This window comes from Pleurodeles waltl, chromosome 12, assembly GCF_031143425.1.
Source record: "Pleurodeles waltl isolate 20211129_DDA chromosome 12, aPleWal1.hap1.20221129, whole genome shotgun sequence".
Taxonomy (NCBI): Eukaryota; Metazoa; Chordata; class Amphibia; order Caudata; family Salamandridae; genus Pleurodeles; species Pleurodeles waltl.
The window spans coordinates 537,127,581-537,145,959 of NC_090451.1; the positions used below are offsets into that span (position 1 = coordinate 537,127,581).

Below are 18,379 nucleotides of genomic sequence, written 5' to 3' on the forward strand. Positions count from 1 at the left end.
CCTACTTTTGACCGGCTCCTTAAATATGTCTTTTGCGTGCCGGAGCATACCAGGGAGCATAGGCAGGCTTTGGTAGGAGCTGTGGGTGGAGGAGAGTGTGTTGAACAAGAAATCATCCTCGACCTGTTCTGAGTGGAGGCTTACGTTATGAAATTGTGCTGCTCTAGCCACCACCTGAGAGTACGCGGTGCTGTCTTCTGGTGGAGATGGCTTTGTAGGGTAGGCCTCCGGGCTGTTATCTGACACTGGGGCGTCGTATAGGTCCCATGCGTCCTGATCTTGGTCACCCTGGCTCATGGTGGTGTGAGCTGGGGAGTGTGATGGAGTTTGTGCTGGTGAAACGTTAATCACAGGCGGAGGAGAGGGTGGTGGTGTAATTCTTTTAACCACTTTTGGTTGTGGTGCTTGTTCCGTCTGGAACTCCAACCTTCTCTTTCTCCTAATGGGGGGAAGGGTGCTTATTTTTCCTGTCCCCTGCTGAATGAAGATACGCTTTTGCGTATGGTCCACATCAGTTGCTTGTAGCTCTTCCTCAAACCTATGCTTTCGCATTTGGGAGGTTAGCGAGTGCTCTTCTGTATAAGAGCCTGAAGCTGGGTCGCTTGCAGTTTGTTTCGGCGTCGAAACTTTGTCTGCGTGTTTTTTCGGCTCCGAGGTGACTTTTTTCTTTTTCGGGGCCGAAACCTCTCGGCGTCGATCTGTTTCGGTGCCGCTGTCTCGGCGTCGAGCCGTGTCCACACCGGTATCTCGGTGTCGAGGCTTGTCTCCAGCACTTTCTCGGTCCCGAGAAGGCTGCGTGCCGGTGTCTCGACCGGAGTCGGACGATCTCGGCACTGTTTTGGCCTTTTTCGGTGCCGACGGTCGGTCACCGAATTTATGGGTCGAGCCATGGCCTGGTGGCAGTGGCGTCCCCTGGGCCTTGTAAATGTTTCTTTGTGTGTTTTTCGACGTCTTACTCACGGTTTGTGTATCGTCGAATCCTTCGGAGTCTGAGTCTTGGATCGAGAAGGTACCTTCCTCCTCCTGTTCCTCGAACTCCCGTCGGGCTGTCGGTGCGGACGCCATTTGAAGTCTTCTGGCTCGACGGTCTCGGAGTGTTTTTCGGGACCGGAACGCACGACAGGCCTCGCAGGTGTCTTCGCTGTGCTCAGGTGACAGGCACAGGTTGCAGACCAAGTGTTGGTCTGTGTAGGGGTATTTATTGTGGCATTTGGGGCAGAAACGGAACGGGGTCCGTTCCATCGGCGTTCCTCAGCACGCGGTCGGGCCGACCAGGCCCCGACGGAGGATCGGAAAACTACCCCGAAGGGCACCGGAGCTCTTCGATCTTCGATGCGGTGTTGAATCTAAGTACGCCGATCCCGAACGCAACAATACCGACGAAAATCTTCCGAAATTAACTATTTTTTCCGTTCCGAAACACGGAGCGACAGGAACACGTCCGAACCCGATGGCGGAAAAAAAACAATCGAAGATGGAGTCGACGCCCATGCGCAATGGAGACAAAAGGAGGAGTCACTCGGTCCCGTGACTCGAAAGACTTCTTCGAAGAAAAACAACTTGTAACACTCCGGCCCAACACCAGATGGCGAGCTATTGCAGAACATGCGTATCTACAGCGACAGATGCCATCGAACATAAAGCTATCATAATTCCTAACCGTTTCTACTCTCCCTCTGCTTGTTCTATTTAGAGCACAGCATGTTAAGCTTTCAGCTTGCCTATTAGAATCACTGTGGGGATATCAGCCCTCATACCTGAGCAAAGACCTGTGATCTTGGTTCAGCATCTGCAACGAGGCAGTCAGCGTCAAGTTGTGGTTCCCTGGTCGGAATCTCCCTCTTACGTGTACTGAGTAATTTTATAACTAACATGTCAACGTGATCACAAAATGTCCCTACGCAGGAATGCCCAGTCTAAACTCTTACCACGTCTATCGGCAATGTACCAGACTGTATCCTTGACTGAAGTACAGAGTAAACATGTTATGGAGAACTCCAGTGCTGAAGTAGGCAAAACAGTGTGATATGAATAAAAAACACCGTAGAACTGGCAATTTGAAAAATAACAGTACGAAGCTTAATAAAAAACATGTAGAGCAAAGTGCACAGAGGCTCTAAGCTATTAGCCAATGAATAAAATATATTCAGGGCAAAATGCACAAAGGCCTAAAGCCTGAAGCTAAAGCGCAATGAATACGTAAAACTAACCACACTACAGTGGGGTAGCAGGAAGGATAGGAGAATCTGGTGGTGAAGGTTGAGGCTGTTAGATTGCCTTTTCTTCCTCCTTCTGGTTTGAGACCTTAATAGGTGGAGGCCCAGCATCCAAAGTCTCTTGAAAAGTCAGTTTTCTCTTTATTGTTGGAGGAAGAGGCTATGATCCTTCATGATTATGTATATTAATTTTGCACTGTTTAGCGTCCATAACCTCTAACATAGGTTGTATCTCTGAGGACTCCATAGTAGCTGGCGAGTGTTTACGACAAGCAGCTTTCGATTCTGAAGGTTTGGATATTGAATGCTTGGCTCAAACATAAAATGTCGGCTCCGAAAGTGCTGCTAATTTTTTCGGCCCGATGTGGAAAAGTCTGATTTGCAGCTCTGTAGCAAAACAGATGTGGCAGACTACTTGGTATATGCCAAAAGCACTTTGGTCTTTTGTTTTGGTGCCAAACCTGAGGGTTGGTCATCCGAAAATGATTTTGGGGTCCGACCATGGCCTGAAGGCAGCAGAGGACCGAAGTCTGATGCAGGACTCTTTGTTTGGTGCGATGGGGCTGGTGTACTTGCGTACTGCGCTGGTGGTATATATTGGTTATCAACATCGGAGTCTCGATCTGAATCCGAATCTGAACGCTGTCCTACTTCTTGCACGTGTTCATCTCTGAAGAGGTCTGGTGTGTGTGTTCCAACGACTTAGACGCCATCTCCATTCAACGTGCCCTTCGGTTCGAAAGTGTCTTTTTGGATCAAAATGATCTACAAGCGTCACAGTTTTCTTCTCTGTGTTCCAGAGAGAGATTACGCATCAAATGCTGATCGGTGTAGGGAAATTTGGTGTGACAGGACAGAAACGAAAGTGAGTCCATTCCATCAGCTAACACTGTTCAACTACGATGTGTCAAAGAGGCCCCGAAAGGGCGAGGTCACCCCTAAAGGCTCATAATCAACCCTGACTGCAATCGGATCGAGTATAAGAGTGGAAAAACACGATCAAAACTACACAAACATTCACAGAAAGTAAGAGGAAAGTTAAAATACCGAAACGAGAGGGAACACGTCCGAATCCAACGGTGGAAAGAAAAATCTAACAAAGGACTCGATGCCCATGTGCACTATCACAGAGAGCAGGAGTCAACTGATCTCGTGACTTGAAAACCTTCTTCGCAGATAAACAACTTGTAACACTCGGAGCCCAACACTAGATGGCGGTCTTGTGCAAAACATGTGTACCTACAGCTACACGTTTTTGAACACATACATAGATATATATATACATACATACACACACACCCCTACACACACCCCTACACACACCCCTACACACACCCCTACACACACCCCTACACACACCCCTACACACACCCCTACACACACCCCTACACACACCCCTACACACACACCTACATACACACCTACATACACACCTACATACACACTTGTAAGTTTTTAAATGTGCTACAGGATCCCACGCATGGGCGGGCTATTTAGTGCTTATGACTATAAAGATCCCCCTGGAAGATGTGTGCATCATTTTTGTCTAATGAACCCAGTTGTGGAAAAGAGACAGCTCTATAGTCTGAGGGGAAAAGGTGCAAGCACTTTTGGGAGGAACATTGAATTGGTTCTGAGAATCACCCTATCGTTGAGAACACGAAGAAAGGGCTTGGATGTTGAGTGTTTGCAGCTTGCAAATACACTTGAATGATGATATAGCAGCCCAGGAGGAGGCATCCAGAAAAGGAAATTAAGGGGCATGAGTGTAATGGCTTGAAAGGTGGTTCCAGGAGCCCTGTGAGGACTTAGTTTTCACACAGGATGCAGGAGGTATTCAGAAGGTATGACTCCTAAGGCACTCCATGAAAGCCCTGACTACTGGGATTGTAAGGAGGAAGGAATGTTCCCTATTAGACATACGCTATTATATTGTCCACCATGATGACAGATTTTCCTCAAACAACCCTGAAGAAGGCTTCGCGTATGGGCAGTAGTTTTAGGCAACTGATGGGATGGCCCCAGTATTGAGGGGCCCCAACACCCCTTCAGTCATAGTGCCAAGATGCGCTCTCTACCTCGTGAAGGGCACCACTGGTGATTGTTACCTGCAGAACTGGGTCTGAGAAAGGATAGCCCTGGAACAAGCTGTTGTGCCACCACTGCAAAGAGTGGCGAGTGCTGTATTTCACCAACAGATATTCCAAGTGACCCTCCACTTGTGATCACTGCCCTTCAAGACACTCATTTCGGGGGGCGACTTCCTTTACCAGAGCCACCTTTGTGCTTTCTTCTGTTATCCCTGTGCGCACCCCTGGCGAATGCCCTCCCCTTGGCGGAAGGTATGCTGATGACTGACAGACTGCTGGTCTCAGAGTGTGCCTTACCTCTTCCCCAGGGCACTTTCTCAATCAGTGCCAATGTGCAGGCCGCCTAGGCAATCTGTCTTTTTTGTCATCTTTTCCAGAATCTTGTCAACCTTGAGGGGGTTTCAGATTCTTCCCATCAAATGGGATGGTGAGGTAATGCTGACTTTGGGTTTGAAATAGGGGATGTGTAGCCAGGACTGTCTTCTGAGTAGGACGCTACATCAGATGCCCCAGAAGGCTGTGTATGCAGCAAGGCAAAGCAACTTAAGCTGGCACTTAAGATAATTTTGTCTGCAGACTATTGCCCCCCCAGCCCTCTTCCCGTTTTCGGTATTCAACAGAGAAGTTATTGATGAGCTGATGCATCCTGAAGCATATGTAAATGCGATCACTGTGTGAGGGCTTCAAGCAAGACTGCAGGAGTGCTTAAAAGTTAAATAAAGGTAACTTTGGAGTGCATCCTATCCTTTAAACTATAACAATGGTCTAGTAATGATAAACAGTATATTTAACACCACGGATGTCTCCATTATGAAGCCTGTGTCTTGGGACATCCTAAAGAGCAAGAATGCAAGGAGTGTAGGAATGGAGAAGTCAAGGGGTAGAGGGTGATAAGAGGCATAATAGTACATTTATTACAGTATCAAATGTGTAATGAAATGAATCGCTAAAGAAAAGGTTGAAAGAGTAAGAGCCTATGGGAACAGATAAAGTTTAGGAGCAAGTGGAGGTGTTTCAAAAACCTTGTTACACCTTTACATTTGGGAGGGGGCAGGTTAAAATAGCAGGAACACCATAAAGACGGAAAAAAAAGTTCTGGAGATCCAGAAACAAAAAAAGACAGACAACTGAGATCAATATGAAAAAGTGTAAAGTCTCACCCGTCTGCCTTGCTCCTCTGTACGATAGGCATGTCTGTATAAGCAAGAAAAAACAGCCCCTGGTGGCATTACTTCACTGGTATCATTCCAGCCTTGTGTATGGCAGAGCCTCAAAGCATCCCCTTGACACTTACGATAAAGAATCGGGTCCAGCCTGGGCACAAGGAAAGGTGTAAAAAGACATGAGGAAATTCAGAAGTAAAAATAACAGAAAGGAGGAAAATAAGATTTAAGGCTGTCAAATTTAATTTTCTGTAAAAGCACAGAATGCCATGCTGAAAGCTTCCAAACATGATTTTTTTTTTTTTTTTTTTAAGTTACACCAGTGAAGAGGTTTGTCACAAAGCAAAAACGAACCAAAAATTAATTGCTTTAAGCATGGAGGGGAGTGGTTGGATAGTAGAAGGAGAATAGTGGATGTACATAATGAAGAAAGGTCCAGCTGAACATACTGGAGAGAGAAAGTACTTCAAATGCAGTTTTACAGCTTAAAGGCTGTGCAAAAGCCTGTTTCCTTGATAAACACTGGAAGAGAGGGAAAGGAGCCATTGAGGGTGCCTCAGTGAAATTTCGCCGGTATTCTCGTTACACTAAAGAGCATTTTATAGTCTGCAAAGAAGCAGAGCATATACAATTACATAGGGGTCCAGCTACACAAACATGGCCATATTACACCTTAATGCCAATGTTGTTCCACCCATAAAACAATGCTAAACCTATATCCTTTGAATGGAGAGAGCAAGATATAAGTGTGCCCGTAACAGATTATGTTCAAACCGCCAAGAGGAGCATCACTGTCCTCAGTGTACATCCAGAATGTGAAATGAAGACTAACTGCAAGAGACAATTTTTTAATCAAAGAGAGGGCAGAGTATGAGCATAGTGAATGCATTTAGATTGACCACACTTATTCCCCATAAAATCAATCTGACTAAAGCTCAGAATGAACATCACAAGCTTAAAAGGGGTTCCCTGGGCTTTCAGGGCAATTTGGTGATGTGTGTACATTTTGGGGAAAACGTTAGATGACCACACAATATTCTGTTACTCACTTCCAATCTCTTGAGATGAAGTACTGCAGCTCCAGGAGCCTGTGCTCACACTCCTCCACCATTTTCTCTGTGTACAAGTGTTCCATAAGACAAGAAAGGATCCTGAATGCATTGAGAAAAATATTATCAGGTTAAAAAAAGCTCACCATGAAGCAAGGTTTTAACAAGTTGCAGAAAAGGTTCAGAAAACAATATTCTCATGGCTTCTTAAGTCTACAGTGGGAAACCCTAAATAAAACAAAACAATGCATACATCTGAACAACACCTACTTATTTATCCAAAATGAAGTTACATATTTTAGTAAACTAATGCTTCGCCTTGAAGGATAAACCATGGTATCAGGAAATCCTCTACCATCTCACATTTATCTTAATTTTGCATGTGTGCAGAGATGGCATTCCTCCCACTTATGTAACAATGCAGTGACCTCACATTAACTTGCTTGCAGAAGATATACCCTCACAGGCTATCAAATCCCAACTCCAGTTGCTAGCCCTTGCACTACAGATCCCCACTCTGAGGTCAGTAGTAATGTTAAACCACAGATGCAGAGCCTGCATTCAACTAGGCGATGCACTTTTGCTTCTGCAACCACAAATCTTCTCCCAACATCCACTGGACATCCTGTTTAACCATGATAAATAGGTCCTAGATGCTGAACATGGTAGGTTCTCGGGCCTGCAAGTGAGTCATCTCCCACAAGTCCCTTCACTCTTCTTTTGAGCAGGCTGGAGGTGTAGCCAAGACACATGACCTAAATTATGTCTAGGAGTGCCTTCTTAAAAATCCATGCTATGCTAGTATCCTGGCCATACCAGGATGAAGGCAGGTTAAATTCTCCTTTGTCACAGTATTGCTTGCTCTTTTATATGGATCAATCTAGTTCTGCTAAAGCAGTACCCTGCCAGCTGTTTCATGTCCCATGCTGGGATGCACAGGATGGAAACCACACTAGGAATTCACATACAACTCAAGAGGAGCTGGGAAAGGAAGTTAATTTTCTTACTCCTGTGGCTTTTACATCTGCCAAAGATCTAGAAAGGTGCCATGGATGATGTGGGTGTCCTGCTGTCACAGCCATTAAGTGCAGAATTATCAGGAGACTGCAATGCTAAGCAATGAGAAGAAAAAGATCCTTTAAATCATGTATCCCTCATTAGGCACAGTCCAGAGAGCACATATGAGAGTACTAGGGGAAGTCAGAAAACCCTGCTATGAAACAAAATCTACTAGGGCTAAATGTTCTTCATAACTTGCAAAGAAGTGATAACCTAAGATTACCATTTGGCTCCTGCTGAGATTCTGGCACCTGTCCTGCAGAGTCAGTAGGGTGAGGTAAAGGTAGACTAAATTTGCAACAGTAAGAAATCTGGCAGCGCTTTCATACCTACAGTTAAAGGGTTTCCAGGAGTTCACCCAAGCCTAAGAATCAGCATAAGGACCAGTGAAACTGTAATAAACTGCAAAGCTGGAAAGTATCATTACATCAGTTGAACAAATACACGTTCAAACCAGACGACGAAGAGAAAAACATCTAACAAAAGATTCTATGCTCAGGCACAGTATCACAGAGAAGGCGGTGACTCGAAAATGCTTCTCAGGAGAAAAAGAAGAAAAAAAACGTGTAGCACTCCGAACCCATCACTAGAAGCAGGAGCATGCATAGCATGTGCACCTGCAGCCACATGTGCAATTGAACAAGCTGTTCCCTATCGTTTTCCTGGTATGAGAGACTATTGGGGCCAGATGTACCTTTAGTGATGTGTATGTCAAGCTGTAGTTTAGTGGGGTAAGATATGTTAGCAATGTTTCACATTGCTTCTACTTTTCGTTGGTTTCTGTACCAGTGGCTGTATCTGGTTTGGTGGCGGGGGGAATGGGGGGCAGTTGAAGGTACTCAGATGCTAGCTATTCAGGAGCAATGCTGCTATGTTGAGTGTGGCTGGTTCTGAGTCATAGACGTTTCCATTCTGAATGGCTAATAGGTTCAGAGTTGCCTTGATTGGCATGCCTTGTCCTTTGGACATCTCTAATAGTACCATGTTTGTCTGGCCCATTATGGGGCACTTAGTATGAGTGACGTTCCTGACTGCCTGAGCTTGTCCAGAGCTCTTGGGATCATGGGAATTGGTGGAAAGGAGTACGCAAATTTCCCTAACCAGTTAGCAAGAGGGCATTCCCCTCGAGCTGGTGGTGTAGAAACCTGAATGGGAAGTAGGAATTTTGTGATTTATGGTGCTGGGAACAGGTCTATGTTTGGTGTTCTGCACTGCTTGACAACTCTGTTCAGAACATCCTGCTTCATTTCCCATTTGTGGGAGGTGGGCTGTTGCCTGCTCAGTCTGTCCGCTTCCTGAGAAGGTGTTGTGTTCCATTTAATCACCCACTTCATCTCCTGCACTAGGTTTGACAGCAGGAACAACTTTGTTCCTCCCTGCTTGTTGAGGTAATAAGTCATATTGCAAATTTTTATAAGCAGTGTCTGTCCCCTCACAGGAGCCTGAAAGAGCCTTCGGCACTAGGAAGACTGTTTTTCGTTCCAGGTAGTTTGTGATTCACTGCTTCCACCAGGCTCCAGAGACCTATGTTCAAACCATGCATTTGTGCTCCCAAGCCCTTGTGGAACACATCTGTTATGGCCACTATGGGAGTTGGTAGCTAGAAAGGTCTTCCCATACTCATGTTCGACGGGTTAACCATTCTATCTCCTTCTGAATTATCAATGTGACAACCACTAGATTCTCCCCCCAAGCTTCCCATGACTTGACCATCCATTGCTGATTCACTCCTGTATAGGTTGCATGTGGTTTGAGGGGGGTGCATGAAGCAATCATGCCCACCAGCTTCATGTCAGTCCTTACTGTCCCTTCTGGTAGAGGGGAGTATTCTCCGCTATTGTGGACGCTCTCCTGGGACTAGGCATGCTTGAAATGTCCTTGAGAACACAAATGACCCAGGATCCCCTTCACTGTCTGGAAGTAGTGACCACTTTACATGGCTTATGGTAAACCCTAGATCTGGGAGCATTCTGATGACTGTTTTCAAGTCCCTGTGGACATGTATACCAGGTCTTCAGGTAGGCATTTTGTGATCATCCTGAAGGATAGCACTCTGAATTGGTAGTGTACTCTGTCCACAAGAAGTCTGAGGTATTTGTGTGTGTGGTTCACTGGTATGTGAAGGCACACGTCTTAGATCTATTGTGGCCACATACCACCCCGCCCCTTTCTTAGGAGCGGCATCACTTCTTCTAACATTGTCATTATGAAATGTTGCATTTGTATGAAGTTGTTTGAAGCAGCTGCTTGGTAAGTTCTATGCAGTAGCTATGTATTATGATGTTTAAGATCGAATTGTATGAGGTGACTGATCTCCATTCCTGGAGGAATCCTCCTATTCTTCCCCCAGTGGTGCTAAAGGGTTCTTGGTTGCATGATTCACTTGGTAGTTCCTCCCATCGCAGGCTGTCCCCCATCTCGGGGATTTCTGCCAAAGGGCTGTCTCGCCAGGTGTTGCCACTGCTGTTGAGTAGGGTGCAGTGTGGCCTGTTGGTTGAAACACTGGTGGTGTTGCTGCTTCATTGTTGAGAAATCAGCCCATCCTGTTGGTCTTCTTTTGGGGTCGCCTTCCCTCCTCAAGAACCTTCTAAACTGTAAGCCCCCATGGCCTTACAAGTTTCTTTCTTACTTGATTTGTTGGAGTGTCCCGTCCATGGCGATCATGAAGAGAAGCTCCCCTGTAAACAGTATGTTTATCGCCAAGGACTGTACCCGGGCCTTGAATCCAGAGACTGAGCCCATACACAGCTGGCTGTCTGCAGTATGCCGGGTACCTAGCACAGATTTGAGTTGGATACGTTCTTGCCCTCCTCAAGTGCTTCAGCTCTTTTTTTTAAACTCCTCCAGGAAGTGTTAATCTGTCCTTCCATTTCCTCCCGTTGCTGGTGGCCATATCTGTTAAGGAGAGCACTGAAGTTTACAATTTTCCACTGCGTCAGTGCGTCCCTTTCCATCTTCCTATCCACCAAGTCCATACTTTTGCTTTCTAGATCTGGGAGGGGGACTCTTTCTAGTTGTAGATGTGGGTGCGTTGTTCCTCTTGTCGTTTTGGGGCAAAAGCTTTGAGGGGCAGACTTTAGGGACCACCTGGTCACGCAGTGAAAAGCTGCACGAGTTTGGTGCTTGCTCCTTAAAGTGCCACAAGTTGTGCTGCAGCTCTTAGGGGCCCATCTTCTGTACCCATGCCCTAAGTAGCATTTACTGGGGACTTAGAGGTGCTAAAGGGCCTGGCCACGTGGGGAAAAAGTGACAAGGTGTTGTTTTTGGTAAGTGTAGGAAGCTGGCCTTGTGTGGTGGGTACCTAAGGTACTTACACATTATACCAGGTCCAGGTATCCCCACTTAGTGAAGTGTAAGCCATGTCTAGAAGCCTAGCTCTCTAAAGGCAGCTGTGGATGAGAAGCCAATAATTATCTAGGAGACATGCAAAGCTCATGCAGTACCACTGTAGTCACACAGTACTAACACACATGAAAGAAACCACACAGTGTTACAAAAATAAAGGTACTTTATTTTAGTGCCACAATACCAAAATTACTAAACAATCAATACTCCCTCTGGAGGTAAGTAAACACTAAATATGTAAACTAGTAATCAGAAATAGGCATAGAGAAGGTTAGAAAACAGTGCAAATAGCGGTAATTAATAGTGACCCTAGGGGAAGCCCAAACCATAAACTTAAAAAATGGAATGCGAACACAGGTCGCCCACCTAGGTAAGTGGAATGTGTAGAGGGGAGCTGGGAGTACCAGAAAAACAGAGGCAAGTAGCACAATACACACACCCCCAACAGCGACCAAGAAAGCAGGAGTAAATCACTGGAATTTCCCCAAACCATCCAAAAGGAAGAAAAGACACAGACAAGGCTGTAAAAAACCAGCAGTGGATTCCTGGAGAAGAGGACCTGTGGAGAGAGGTGACCAAGTCCAAAAGTCACAGTGGGGTCCAGGAGGAGTAGGAGACACAACCCACCCAGCTGTACTTGCAGGTGTTAGTCGACTGTGAGGAAGAACAGGTCAGCACTGCAGCCCTGGAGCCCGAAAAGAGCTCCAGATGGATTCAGATGTTCCACTATGGAGTGAAGATTGCAGACAGGTGTCTGTGCAGGAATTCCACCGACAAGCCTTGGCAAAGGCAAACTCATTTAGTGGAAAAGTGGTGCTGCCAATGGACCAGCAAGGCCCAGGAGGGGATGTCACAGGGGCCCCTCAGTGTCGCAGAGAGTCCACAGGAGCAGAGGCAGCATCCACAGGACAGGTACACAGAAGTCGCACAAGGAGCCCCCACAGCACTACAGAAAAGGATCCCACGCCGCAGGAGAACCCGGCAGAGGGCTGAGCGTTGCAGGAAGGTCCCTGAACCGGTGTGGACTGGCTTATGCACCAAGTGCACCAGATGTTCCCTTCAAAGGACACCAGTGGCTCTGGGAGGCTACTCCTCCTAAGCCAGTCACACCTATTTCCAAAGGAAGAGGATGTTATCTCCCAAAGGAAATCCTTTATTCGGCCTTCCTAGGCTTGATTAGTTCAAGCAGCAGGAGGGCAGAAACCGGTCTGAGGGGTGACAGCAGCTTGGGCTGCGTGGAAAACCCTACAAGACTGGTGGTAGCAATGCTGGGAGTCCTTTAGGGAGCCCCTATAGTGCATGGAATCATACTTCCATTAGTTGCGAGAGTACTGGGGTATGATTCCGACATGTTTGAAACCAAACATGCTGCGATTTGGAGTTACCATTATGTAGCTGGACTTAGGTAGTGACCTATGTCCAGTACATGCGTAAAATGGCATCTCTGCACTCACGAAGTCCAGGAAAATAGAACTGGAGTATGTGAGGTCACCTCTGCTAATGCAGGGTGCCCTCACACACAGGTACATACACCCTGCCTCTAGCGTAGGAGAGCCTGCCATAGGGGTGACTTACAGTGACTTGGTGCAGTGACCCGATAGTAAAAGAGTGCATGCACCCTTTCATGTAGGCTGCAATGGCAGGCCTGCATAACACTTTGCATGGGCTCCCTATGGGTTGCATAATACATGCTGGAGCCCATAGGGATCACTTGGTACCCCAATGCCCTGGGTACCTATGTACCATATACTAGGGACCTACATGGGGTACCAGTATGCCAAATGTGGGGTGAAAAAAGGTACAAACAACCGAGTTTAAAGGAGAAACCATAATCACTGGGGTCCTGGTTAGCAGGATCCCAGTGAACACAGTCAGAAACACTGACGCAGGCCAAAAAGTGGGGTTAACCATACTAGAAAGAGGCTACTTTGAAATGCACTGGGTTCCTGATAATCAGGTCCCTGGTACCAGTCAACGCTGCATCGTAACCAGGCAAAATGTGGGTTTAGGCATTGTCAATTTGTGATGAGCAGTATATTTTGTGAAGAGGGTGGGATCGTGTATGTTAGTTAAGATATTCAAGACATGAGACTCAGACTATCTATTTTATTCATACCCTCGTAAGCATGATATCGCTTCAGCTGATCTTAAAAGTAAATCATTTTTAATGTACATCTATTCTCAAAGAAACAGAACTGGACATCAAAATGACTAATCAGTTGTTTTAGAATAGGAAAGATTACTTTTCTTGGAAGTTACAGATCGAACTCGGATCAGTAACTAAATGAGGGAGAAAAAAAAAGGGTGTTGAAATAATTATTTTTCTATAGTTGTATAAAGGATTGAAGCATTACAGAAGGATGAGGGGTAGTGGAGACAGAAGCAGCACAGTAGGTTGAGGGGGTACAGATGCACCACAGATAGCCAAGAGGGTGGTGTGGTTGGAACAGAACCACAACGGAAGGAAGGATGGCGGGTGAACACAAGCACCAGCAGAGGTTGGGAGGGGGGGGGGGGGGGGGGGCTTAATGTTCTGAATCACCACAGAAGTGAGGAGTGGAGGGGGAAACAAAAGGTCCGCCTAAGTGGGGGAGAGGGGAACAGAAGGCGAACAGAATGGTAGAAGGAGGAGACAGAAGCACTGCGCTGGAAAGGGGAGGAACCACCGAGAGGTGGGAGTGGGGAGAGTGGGGAGAGGTGGGAGTGGGGGGAGGGGGGGTGGTGATTGCGGAATGACCATGGAAAAGGGAGAGGGGTGGGGAAAGGGCTACTGGAGAGGGTTGGGGAAAGGATGACTGAAGAGGGAGAGGGAACAGATGGACCACAGAAAGGGAGAAGGAGGAGACAGAAGCAATGTGCTGGAAAGAAATGGGGCTGGGAAAGGACCAAGGAGAAGGAGGGATAGGACCAAAAAGGAGGAGGAGGGAGAGGGGCCGGGAAAGGACAAAGGAGGAGGAGGAGGAGGAGGAGGAGGAGGGAGAGGGGCCGGGAAAGGACCAAGGAGGAGGAGGAGGGAGAGGGGCCGGGAAAGGGCCAAGGAGGAGGAGGAGGGAGAGGGGCCGGGAAAGGGCCAAGGAGGAGGAGGAGGGAGAAGGGCCGGGAAAGGGCCAAGGAGGAGGAGGAGGGAGAAGGGCCGGGAAAGGGCCAAGGAGGAGGAGGAGGGAGAAGGGCCGGGAAAGGGCCAAGGAGGAGGAGGAGGGAGAAGGGCCGGGAAAGGGCCAAGGAGGAGGAGGAGGGAGAAGGGCCGGGAAAGGGCCAAGGAGGAGGAGGAGGGAGAAGGGCCGGGAAAGGGCCAAGGAGGAGGAGGTGGGCGAGGGGCAGGGAAGGACCAAGGAGAAGGAGGAGGGAGAGGGGCGGGGACGGACCAAGGAGGAGGGAGAGGGGCGGGGACGGACCAAGGAGGAGGGAGAGGGGCGGGGACGGACCAAGGAGGAGGGAGAGGGGCGGGGACGGACCAAGGAGGAGGGAGAGGGGCGGGGACGGACCAAGGAGGAGGGAGAGGGGCGGGGACGGACCAAGGAGGAGGGAGAGGGGCAGGGACGGACCAAGGAGGAGGGAGAGGGGCAGGGACGGACCAAGGAGGAGGGAGAGGAACAGGAAAGGACCAAGGAGGAGGGAGAGGAACAGGAAAGGACCAAGGAGGAGGGAGAGGAACAGGAAAGGACCAAGGAGGAGGGAGAGGAACAGGAAAGGACCAAGGAGGAGGGAGAGGAACAGGAAAGGACCAAGGAGGAGGGAGAGGAACAGGAAAGGACCGAGGAGGGAGAGGAACAGGAAAGGACCAAGGAGGAGGAGGGAGTGGGCGGAAGAGGAGGGGGGGGGGGGAGAGGGGCGGGAAAGGACCACAGAGGAGGGAGAGGGGCGGGAAAGGACCACAAAGGAAGGGGGGGGGGGGGAAAGAGACCCACAGAGATTATGGAGAAAAGGAGCACAGAGGGGGGGAAGAGAAGGACCACAGAGGTAGAGGGGACAATGGGACCACAGAAAGGGAGAGAGAGAAGCAGCACAGAAAGGGAGACGGAGGCAGAAGTACCATTGGAGGGGAGTGGGGGAGAGTGGGGGGGGGGGAGGGGAGGGAGACAGAAGCACTGAGGGGAAGTGGGGAGGCACCACAGATGGCAATCAGTGGGTGTACAGAAGCACTTCAGAGGGGTGCAGGTGGCGTATCCGTAGCACCATGAATGAGAGAGCAACAAGGAGAATAACAGGCAACAGATTAACACCAAGCACGGGTGAGGTGCAGTACACAAGGGAGACAGCTGGAAAAAAAAATGCACTTGTAGAGTGTTTAAACAAGAAGAAAAAAATTTAGTGTTTGGAAAGCAAGCAGCCGAAGGGAACAAGTAATGAGTCTATGCTCCATAGGAGGATCAAAAATAAGAAGGAAAGCCCAGAGAAGCAGACATAAGATGGAAGGAAATGAGTTACAATAAAGCCAACACACAATGGGCGGGCTCAAAGCCCACTGTAAGCTTACAGTAAATCTCAAAACCGACAGTACATGCACTGTCTAGTAGGGGAGTGGTACAAAATGCACTATTTTAAGCTACTGAAGAGTCTTAAATAGTGTTGCAGTGGCATGAAATAATTTCACAGTTTGTAACTAACAGGGAGATGCCTCGCTGACTAGTCTCCATTTTATCAAGGAACATTGTAGGAAAGGCACTAGGTCTCTCTTCTGAAGACATACCAGTGAAACTCTTGAAACTGGGTTAATCTGTTATGCTTTTCTTCTGCTAAATTTGGAAGAACTCCTGAAGATTAAAGGAGGATGAGCGTATGTGCCAGTGTTGGGGACAGGGATATGGAGAGAATTAATCCCTTCTGTGTCAGTTTGAGAAAAAAATGCCCCAAGTCAAGAACAGAATAAAATGCTTATTAACTTAAAAGCAACCTACATGGGATCTCCAGAGTGTATGTGCTTGCAAGCAGTTTGAATGACAGACTCGCAGGCTTCATTCAGGGCTCTATCTATGCGGTAGTCTGCCCCTGGGTCAGTCTCCTGAATCAATGTTTGAAGCTGTAACATAAAAGAAAAAAATTGGGCATTATCAATAACAATTTGGCCTGAGCTAAAGAGCAAAGACTGACATATCAGTAAGCTATCATATTTTCCTTACTTAACAGGGCACGTAAAAAGGAAAAGTTACTCACCTTTAACAATAGTTTCACATGGTTTCCGAATAATTCTAGGCTATACACTATCCTGTCACCTAAAGGACAAATTCAGGTTTGTTGCCCAAGTTCAAAACAACGGTAGCACTAGCTGTTTAATATGAAGCTACTATATCCTGCCACTAATGACATTGACAGTCGCAAGAGTGTACACCACCTCCAGAATGTGTGCTTTATAAAAACTGTTTCCACAATATGTGAGTATCGGCTATTTTGGACCACATCTTCAACCTCAAAGGAGTGGTGGAGGAAGTTAGGATCACATGTGCTGTGAAGCTGTAAAGCTACTGTAACAGTTACATGTAAGTTAACATAACTTTTTAAACATCTCAGTATAAATTCACACAATGAGCACAAATTTAGAAAAGTATCTTCACTCTTACTGCTTATATGGTCTCATTAGAAATGTATTTACTGTGTAAGAATGTTGCGCAATAATGCCACTGTTGCCGCTATGATTGTGTTAATCTAGTTAGCTGTGCCCAACGCTGCCTTCTAGAATCCTGTAACATAACTTAAACTACACGGTTGATATCATTTTCATAATAAACACATTTATTCAGAGGGCTAGCAAAGATGTCTGTCAAGATAGAGCACTAGATGTCAGGGCAGAACCTGTACATATGAAAGGTTTTCAACTACAATTTTGAAAAAAAGATAGCACGAGCAATTCCACCACTTGAGAAAAGTAGACCCATCAAATTTTTTGTTTTTTTATTAATTTTTTTTTTTTTTTTTTTTTTTTAAAAGAGATCATCTTAAAAATTACATTTTATGGACGGCTCTTTCACAAAGCCTGTGACTTACCTTTTTAACTGAGCTAGTTTTGAGAAACCTTTGCACAAGTATTGAGGTTTATACAGGTTAAAGAGAGTAGTCGCCCTTGCCTTGATCGTAGGGGGGTGACACTGGTTCTATGGGTCTCCTATGAAGGAAAGCTTGCATCTCTTCCTGAAGGAAGTTCACCCACTCCTTAGAGAGTGGGTGCAGGGTGAGATGTTGGAAGAGGAGCCGAGAAGTTCTAGCCAGCAACCACGCTGGGCAGGCGTGACTGAGTCAGTGCTTGGAGGTGAGGGCTCCTTTAGAGGAATCACCTCTGCCTTCATTGTGTACCCTCTTGCAGCCTGCTGGTGGAAGGAATGTTGCTGCCTCTGGTATGAAGGGGAAGGATCCAGGGAAGTAGAATTGCAGCCTCCTCTAGCCTGCTGTCTCCGAAAGGAACCCCTGTTGGATTAGGCCGGAGGGTACCCATAGATTTTGGAATATGTACTATTTTTAAAGCTTCTCTTCAACCTGCAGTCCGAACAGATGTTCCCCATCGAACAACAGGTCGTGTAGATGCTGTTGGACCACAGTTTAAAACCTGAAATATGGAGCCAGGCATGGTGTACAAATGAGGACTCTAGTATGAACTAGAAGAAGTCATGCCAGCAGAGCAAAGGGTGCAGCAGTATTGGATATATAGTTTTGCCCGCTGTGAATTTCCTCCCCCCTATAAAACCCTGCCCCCCCCCCCCCAATGCCCCCAACATGAATTCCTTTGGGAGATGATTAACTAGTTCTTCCATCTCGTACACTATACACTAGGAGGGAGAGAAGGTCTACAGAGTTGGTGATCCTCCAGTTGGTGGTAGCACACACAGCTACCCTCTTAACACTTACCTGTAGCATCAGGGTTCTTGCTCTCTTTGTCATGTGGGGGTGCCTCACCTGTGGCCTGAGCAGAAGCCTACTTGCATACTGTGTGTACGACTAGGAAGTTGTGTGGTGGTGGTGTAAGCTGGCTCAGTGGGAGAAGGCTTGTACTTTTTCTCGACCCTTTGTGTACAACCCTGGTCTTTACAAGCTCTTTAAAGGTGTTGAAGCAGATGTTAACATGCCCTTTAGCATGGTAAGGAACTGGATTGATGTTTCTGATCTGGATAGTGACTCCACCAGGAAGCCGTTTTCTTCGTGGAGGACATCCATATCTACTTTATGGAAGCTGATCGCACATAGGATCACCCCATGGTAAGACAAAGTTGTATGGGGAGGGAGATGCTCTGGTGGGGTAGTGCTTAGAAGCTAGTCTCTTGGGGGATCAATATTGTAGTCTTCCCAGGAGTCAAACTGTGGGCTCTAGGTGAAAAGGAGCCTTGATAAAGGTCAGCAAGAATTAAGGGGCTACCAGGCTCATAGGTGGAATGCGGGGTCCCTTTGACAAGGGTAGAGGCGGTGGGTGTTGATTGATGAGGTGGTGGAAATGAGACGGAGGAGGATGATGATGATGTGGATGACTAGGT

General features: G+C 47.2%; 1 protein-coding gene across 2 annotated transcripts in view; it reads right to left on the reverse strand.

Moving 5' to 3' along the window:
- GLG1 (golgi glycoprotein 1) overlaps positions 1–18,379 on the reverse strand; it is a 619,378-nt gene that overhangs the window by 390,296 nt on the left and 210,703 nt on the right. For both annotated transcript variants that reach the window (XM_069217558.1, XM_069217559.1), the window contains exons 9-11: positions 15,821–15,942; positions 6,519–6,620; positions 5,467–5,620 (exon numbers count right to left, since the gene is read on the reverse strand). In XM_069217558.1, the coding sequence (XP_069073659.1) occupies positions 5,467–5,620; positions 6,519–6,620; positions 15,821–15,942 (378 nt within the window). The remainder of the gene's footprint in view (positions 1–5,466; positions 5,621–6,518; positions 6,621–15,820; positions 15,943–18,379) is intronic.